This window comes from Seriola lalandi, unplaced genomic scaffold (genome assembly GCF_002814215.2).
Source record: "Seriola lalandi dorsalis isolate HSWRI2012SDOR001 ecotype SW California unplaced genomic scaffold, Sedor1 jcf7180002054885, whole genome shotgun sequence".
NCBI lineage: Eukaryota > Metazoa > Chordata > Actinopteri > Carangiformes > Carangidae > Seriola > Seriola lalandi.
Window position 1 is genome coordinate 6,094,918 of NW_019525437.1, and position 8,153 is coordinate 6,103,070.

General features: G+C 38.9%; 1 protein-coding gene across 2 annotated transcripts; it reads left to right on the plus strand.

The window, feature by feature from the left end:
• Positions 1-458: 458 nt before the first annotated feature.
• Positions 459-7,505, plus strand: LOC111671772 (regulator of G protein signaling 1-like). Of its 2 annotated transcripts, none has more exons than XM_023428967.2 (5): positions 459-562; positions 3,854-3,942; positions 4,160-4,221; positions 6,414-6,577; positions 6,860-7,505. In XM_023428967.2, coding segments are annotated over exons 2-5 (405 nt in total). In that variant the 5' UTR covers positions 459-562; positions 3,854-3,940; the 3' UTR covers positions 7,037-7,505. The 2 variants fall into 2 exon arrangements, with proteins under 2 accessions (XP_023284735.1, XP_087036173.1); XM_087180047.1 differs by having other exon boundaries at positions 6,417-6,577.
• Positions 7,506-8,153: the final 648 nt, after the last annotated feature.

An 8,153-nucleotide genomic window follows, 5' to 3' on the forward strand; every position in this document is an offset into this window, starting at 1 on the left:
TGTCTAATCTGAAAATAAACTTCCCATTTCACTGTCAAATACACACTTTTAACTGACAACTGCACTTCTCAAAAAAGGATGCATGATTATCTTCAACAGCCAAAATCCAAACCCAGGCCAAACTACTGTTGTAAGGCCTACAGCGGTATTACCAGGGCAGGGTTAGTCACAGCTGTTCCTGTCTCTCTCCATCAACTTTGCATTGTAAACGAATGATCTGCCTGAGGTCTTGCTTCTTTTTTTTTTTTTATTTCATGTTTTTGTGGTCCCTGGCATCAGAAAAGACAACCAAATGAGTTTTTTTTTTTCCCAGCTAAAACGTGTTTGTTAATGGTAGGTTAAAAAAGTAAAAGAGTGAGAGCTGACATATCAATAAACCCTGGGCCTGCCTGTGCTGCAACGCAACATGCATGGGCTTGTACCTGTAGGGTAAGTCAGGTAGGGAGAGGGAAGCCTGAGCAGCTCATGAGCTCAGAGTGTGTTGTTGAGCACATATGCCCACAACAACTTGAAGTTAAACGAAACATACTTCAGTCTTTTCTGGCAACAGGAAGCACATGCTGTAAGTATGAGCTCCAAATTGGCTTTAAGCTGGCAGGTTTTGGACGATGTAGTAGTCTGGCACTCAGCATTTTGATATGGTTGAACATTGTTGCATGTTTCTCTTCCCCTCCTGTCTGCCTTGTTTTCGGTAATGACTGACTTTCTCTGATCTCGCCCAGCCACAAAGCATGTTGCTAAAATAAAACTGGGATGTGTTTTGCGGATGGTTCTCTCTCTCTCGTCTTCCGACTTTGCGAGCTAGTGTTTCTGATGGGACTCCTGTGATCTGTGCAGCTTTTTTTATTGGAAGTTTCTCCCTCTGTGTTTCTCTGTGCTTCTCACGGAGATGCCTCCAGCTCTCTTTCCCTTCCTTCCTTCCCTCCCTAAGAAAGAATGTGAAAGGTCGAAAGAGGAGTGAATATTCTTTGAGCTGCATGTACTCTGCACTACATAAGGAAAAAAAAAAAAGAAGAGGATATAGTCTTTCTACTGATGCCTTGTCCCCTCGCTTCTGAGGGACTTTTTGATAACACAGGGTGTAAAACTACAGTTCAAAGTCGCTCTGTCAAAGCTGTCAGAACTTTTTTCGGGGGCATCCAGTTTCGTCAAATGACGTACTTTTGAGCAATTAGATTTTTGCTATCAAAAGGAACATGAAGCATTTTTAGCAATTCTCATATTTACTTAATTTGGGGCGGCCAAAGCTAAAAAAAAAAAAAAAAAAAAAAAAGCAGACCAGTGAATGTACACCAGCTGACAACGATTTTGTGCATCTACAGAAAGTTTGATTGAATTATTCAAATATATCTTAAAACAGTTACCGTCATCATAATTGCCAACTTTCTGCTGGTTTAGGCCTCTCAAGATAGCATCTCTGTGACTTGAACGCCCTCTATTGGTAGCATTGTTCTGCTACGGTTGGTGGTAGATTTAGCAATGATCCATATAAAATCTTTAGACATATTTCATTTTCCAGAAATACATGCACAGAGTCTTTATCTTTTGACATTTCAAGCAACAGAATTACACAAAAATGAGCAGTACTCTGAAAAATACTTGAAAATCTGTTGATGCAGCTGCTGTTTGCTCTCAACACAAGTCTCTGTAAACTCTGCTAAGATTTGTTCATTGAGGTGTAGACACACGCACACAAGCTCTTCTCAGTCAGTCGGACAGCTGTCACAGTAGAAAATAAGTGTGCGACACTCTGGTTTGGTGGACTGTGCAGCCTGGAGCACAGTGTTTTTCCAGATACTGGTTCTGATGACTAGTTGAGAAGGTCAGCCCAGTGTTGCTCACTTTATCACAAGCCAAAACAGAAAAACAAGTTGAAACCAGGTAATGTTTTGGTAGACAACCACTACCAATTTTTTTTTTTTACATCGACAGCTTGTGAATGTGGTGCAATTGTGTGATTGTGGCTTAAATAGAAGTTTAAAAGGCGTGCAAAAATATAAGACACACTTTACTTCCTGGATGACAAGTGGTGCTCTGCCGCACCCACAGCCCCCCTTAGAACTGGGCTTGGCCCGAACAGCTGTAGTTTTTGATGTTCTTGTGACTACATCTCCACACAGACAACAATAGGTGCTGCAGTCTATTGCCTTAAACTTTCCTACCACCAGATCAAGATGAAATTCAGCCATATGCAGTTGGTTTGTGTTTAGAAGTAATATGGATTAAACAGATTTCTTTTGACTTGCCACAACTTAAAGATACAACTCTAAGTTGTGGCACTTCTCTACACACAGGAGCTGATACAGTGCATACTTATATATGACAGACATATTCTGTGCAATAGCTCTTATCCATTCAACACATCAGATAATGTGAATAGCTCTTGCACATCCACTTGAGCCTAAGTGTCTACCAGTGCAAGCGCTAGTTCTCTATTTATTTGCTCCACTTTTTCTCAAATGTTCACTTGCTGTAATTCCTTGTATTACACTCACTGCTCTGAATTGTTCTTATCTGATTCTCTGCTACTGCTGCCGCTGCTGCTGCAACGGCCCAATTTACCCACAGGGATCATTAAAATTTCATCTAATTTAGGATATCCGAACAAGTAAACTAATGACAAGAGGATGCAGCCAGTTAGGCTGGTAGCTGCCATGCTGACATAAATCTAACTCTTTGTAGATATGCTACAATTAGGCTTACAGAAATAGGACTTTGAGGGCAGGCTAGTGAACCCAAATCCCCACAGTGGTTTCAGTGATTCCCACGGAATATTAATCGTATCAAAACCACCAAGGTAGAACACCAAGGGCTCAGTGAAACACAGACAAATGTGTAACTACAGTATGTGCAACTGTGGAATGTCGCCAAGTACTTTTACTCATGTACAAAATGTGAGGTATTTAACTTAAACTTCTCACTAGAGGACACGATTCCACTTTTTACTCCTCTACATTTATATGAGAGGTATAATTACTCTACAGATTAAAGGAGCTATTTGTAAGTTTTGCTATTGTTACATAGCCAACATGAGCATTAACAGCTTACCAAGAGCTTCAGCCATCATTACATTTACAATACAAGAGGTTATAATATGTCATCTGACCAGCGTTACTTCTTCAGGGCAGCCTGGACACAACAGTGACTCAGTATCGGAAAGGGACAAAATAGGCTGACCAGGCCAAAGCTAGCTGGTTAGCATTCTAACTTCAGCAGTAGATAGCACAGCAAAAGAATCAAAACAAAAGGGGTTGCTTTCCACCACTGGAGACAACTCTTGGTGAGTAAAGGAATGAAGTTTGATGCTGAACTTGCAACATTTCTTCTAGACTGGTAACTCAACTTTTAATGCTAATTCTAGCTATGTAGCAATAGCAAAATTTACAAACAGCTCCTTTAACATTTTACATACTACAAATATCATATGATCCTCTTGTAAAATATGATATTTTGTTGTGGATTAAATTATCCAACAGTATATAAAGCCCTTAATAACAATAACAATAATATGTTACATTTAATAAAGTACTGCAAAATTCAATCCAGCATAATAAGTGCTTTTATTTTTGAAATTCATCTACATGTTGCATAATATGTCTGTACTTTTACCTTAATTTTAAGTCTTTTCACTTCTAATGTATCATTTTTATTTTACACTTATAACAATTATTAAACAATTAAAGCTGCAGAAGTTCATTTTTCACCACTTGATATGGACAATTAATTAGACTATAAAACAGTTAATTAGAGCTACAGTGGAGTCGAGTCAAGTAGTCTCAGACTTGTTGACCTCACTCAATACTTCTTTCAGAGGTTACCATGGAAATAACTTCCATTTTTATGCTATATTTAGTTGTGACTGTGGTCAGGAGGGAACTCACTTCAGGAGGACAACGCTGATTTGATACCTGGTATCAATTAAGAGACCCTATCAGCTAAGATGTGAGTTGTCATTAATTTGATCGTCTAGAATTGGAAGTATGACAAAATGAGATGGCAATTTAATAATTTTTTTGATCATTTCACAACATGATTGATTTACTTAATTGAGATAAACCATTAAATATCAATTCATCCCATGTAATAAATAGATCAAGATTGACAGGGATGCACCTCAGTCCTTTACATAATATATGTGTTTGATGTTTTTGCTCTGCAGGGCTCCTGTTGATGATGTTGTGGCATGGGGAGAGTCATTGGACCAGCTTCTGGAGTGTAAAAGTAAGCCCACTCATGGATTTACTCCTCTCACCCTCTTGTGAAATGCTGCTCTCTCAATTCTCCGTCCTTTTTTCTTTTTACCCTCGCAATTCTCCGCCGCTCAGCCCCAGCATATCATCTTGAATTGCCCTCAGGCTTCCTTTGGAGGCTCGAGAATATATTCTTCCTTCAAGTTCATCAAATCCATTTGGAGATATATTTAAGGAGAATGACACTGGCAGAGATAAGAGGCCTAATCTGAGCTGCCGGTGTAGATATGGTGATTCCAGCCAGCTCGTATTCATTTATAAAGCTGGCGCTCGCTCATGGCTTCCACCTGACCATACCCCCCCCCACCACCCCTCATTTTGAAAATAACTAAAAGGGGCAGATGGGTTCTTTCTCTCTCACTTCCTGCTGTCTTTCTTTTCTCATTACTTCACTGAAATGAATTCAGCGATCTGTAATATTTCAGCCCTGTTGTCTCCCGCGTCAAGATTAACTGTCCTCCTGATGATGAATTTTGTCTCGAACCCCAGTTGCTCCATTTCCCTTTGAAGAAATGCAGTGACACGTATGACAAATAGGTAAACAGTAGCAAAAAATAAATAGTTGTGCATGTGGCAGATGCAATCTGGTGGCATTCATATACCTTTACATCTCGTGTGACTTTTAAAGAGTCGACTCTGTTATGATTGAAGGCTCAGATATGGAGCCAGAGTGATTTGTAGGTGGGAACATGCGGCCTCTGGACATATTTTGTTTCCTGTCAATTACTGTCAGAGCACAAGCTGTGATTTATGTGAAGCAATTTGTGTGAATAACTCTTGTGCTCGCTGTTAGCTGTTTGTTTATGCTCCCAGAAGACGGTGCTAAGTATTTTACACCTGCGTTAGAATCGCGGCCCGATGAATACGCCTGTAACAAAGGTAAAGGGGTGTGAGGAGAAGATAAGAAATATAGCTGTGTGCAATTATGCGATGCTGAGGCGGTGCACATTGGGATGCAGGGTTTGGTTTTTTGAAGGTTTTCTGAAGTTGAAAAAAAAAAGAGGGGGGCCTCCAGGCATTCACCACAATACCTGGCAGTTTGCTGCATCGTCCCTTTGTTCACTGACTTCTTTGAGCTAACAAGGACTGTGTTGAGGAAGGGAGAATGTGAGTGAAAGATAACAGAGTGGTGTAACCTTTAGCTCAGGCTCATTGCTCTTGTGATTTTCTGCTAAAAACACCAAGATTTTTTTCTTTTTTTCCATTTAAACTTTTTTTTCACCCAATTCTGTGTCCCCGTGGCCTCTTAAGTAGTTGTGCAAGAAGACCCTGACCACAGCAGATTACAGTCTTCCTGCAACAGGCACAGGTCAGAAATTCTCCTAGTAAAAAAAAAAAAAAAAAAAAAAACATAGTGGAGACAAAATGGGAAGTAAACACCTGTGAACTCCTGAGTTATAAACAATCTTGAGCATGGGAAGTTCACTCTTGTGTATCTGACAAAATAGCCTCAACTCAACTTTTTTCCGAGCTGTCATCCATCTTCCATTTAGACTGGAAGATGCATTTGAAAGGTCAGAAAAAAAAACAAGTAAGAGTACCTTGAGTTGTGATTTTGTGTCATATTTTTAACAGCATTTGTTTAATCCAATTTTCACCCATATTTTTGTCCTGACTTTTTTTTTTATCCTGTGTGCACAAGATAATTACCTGTCTGCATAAACAATGTTATTATCTTGCTCGCACAAGATGGATCTAATTTCTTCTTTGCACAACTTATTATCATGATATTTGAAGATAATAACTTAATTAAAAAAAATAAAATCTTTCGGGAACTTAGAGGCCCTTTGCTTTTCTATTTTTACACTTGGAAAGAAAAAAATGAAAACAAGAAGAAGCACAATTAACAATAAGAGTCATAAGCGCTTGAGGCAATATAAAATGCATTAGTGTACAAATTAATGCATATGTATAGTAGATATGAATACACTTTAAAGCTTGTGCTAAAAATGCAAGTGAAACCAGTCCAGCCTTTGTCTTCCCTGTTGTAATTACTGTATATTGTGTTGCTGGCTGGACGCCCTGTAAAGAAGGAAAGAAAAAAAGAGGATTAAGGAAAATTAACCAGGTCCTTAAAAAAAAACGTCAACTTAACCTCCTTCTGTTTAATGTTTGAAATGAAACTGTCCCCGTTTTCAAAGTGTCTCTGTTCTCTCTGCGCAGCAGGCCAGCTCGTGTTCGAGGACTTCTTGCGGACAGAATACAGCGAGGAGAACCTTCTATTCTGGCTGGCCTGCGAGGACTACAAGATGACTAGCGAGACAGAGAGGGCGGCTGCTGCCCAAAGGATCTACACAGAGTTTGTCCAGGTTGATGCTCTGAGACAGGTATGGCTTTTGTAAAGATAGAGTCAGACCTTTATAATATCAAATCAGCCTCAATTGCTGGCTTGCTTGTTGTTGCCCCTCTCGCTTCTGCACAGTTTCACCCTTTTTTTTTTTTTTATGTGATGTTTATAGGCCCCCCTTGCCTTTTTTTCCCTCATTTTTTTTCTTTATTATTATTTCAACGCACATTATTCTCAACACGCACCATAATGTAAAAGCAAATATCTCCAAAACAGAAAGAACTCATGGGTGAAATAAAAGTTGCTGTTTTCCTGAACACAGATAAACATTGACTGTGTGACGAGAGGAGAAATCAGTGAAAATATCTCTCAACCGGGGCCAAATTGCTTCGACAGGGCGCAGAGACTGATATACAGTTTGATGGAAAACGACTGTTATCCGCGATTTCTGAAATCAGAAATCTACCAAGCTCTCCTGGAACAGGCTGAACAGCAATGAAAGCAAACATGAGGAAATAAAGCTCAGCCGACGCCTCCTCCTCCTCCTCCGAATGATTGATTCTGCACTTCAGCTGACTCCTTAGAATTTCTGTTTAAACAAAAAAAAAAAACAAGGCTCGTCTGTCACGGGAAGCAGAACTGAAAGGAGATACGGGGCTATTGGTGTGGGCACTGACAGGATCTAAAAGCCAAACATTATCTAAATAATGTATTAAGCAGCTTTTGAATTCTTTTTTCAGGCCTGTTATTCAGACAAAGCTTTGAAAGGTTGACATGTGTTTAGAAAGACAAGCATCAAGGGCAAAATGTTTATAATTTGTGCACACAAATTTGTCATTGGTACCCTCGAATTATTCAAAGTGTGATGTATTAAGTTTCTGAAGAGCTGACTCTCAGAACATTGTGTCCTGTTTTACAAGCACAGAAACTAATAAAAAAGTATGTATGAAAACTTGTCAACTGCCAAATGAGTAATATGTCATGTTTTTTATACCCAATTACTCTTTGATATTGTGATAAAAAAAAAGGTTTTGGTTTGTATGATGTTAATAAATAACTTTCTGTGTGCTGATATGAAATCCAAAAACCTTTTATTAACCCATTGTATTTCTGAATAACCTGTTACCTGCTATTTCTTCTGATCCTCCTTGAGATGGTTCTACTCCTTCATTGGAGTCCAGCTGTGTTTAATTAAACTGATTGGACTTGATTAGGAAAGGCACACACCTGTCTATATAAGACCTTACAGCTCACAGTGCATGTCAGAGCAAATAACTAAATACACTGCAGGTAACAGCACGTTATTTTGTCTTTGCTAGATGTACCCCACATGTAATATACAGTGGGTATGGAAAGTATTCAGACCCCTTTAAATTTTTCACTCTTTGTTTCATTGCAGCCATTTGCTAAAATCAAAAAAGTTCATTTTATTTCTCATTAATTTTCACTCTATCTTGACAGAAAAAAACAGAAATGTAGAAATTTTAGCAAATTTATTAAAAAAGAAAAACTGAAATATCACATGGTCATAAGTATTCAGACCTTTAACTCACATGCTGTCCATTTCTTCTGATCCTCCTTGAGATGGTTCTACTCCTTCATTGGAGTCCAGCTGT

What these genes read in the sequence shown, in the direction of transcription:
- LOC111671772 (XM_023428967.2), top strand. An exon ending in CCAGCTTCTGGAGTGTAAAA is followed by an intron (nt 4,222 to 6,413) that starts GTAAGCCCACTC and finishes CTCTCTGCGCAG; the next exon opens with CAGGCCAGCTCGTGTTCGAG. An exon ending in AGGTTGATGCTCTGAGACAG is followed by an intron (nt 6,578 to 6,859) that starts GTATGGCTTTTG and finishes TCCTGAACACAG; the next exon opens with ATAAACATTGACTGTGTGAC.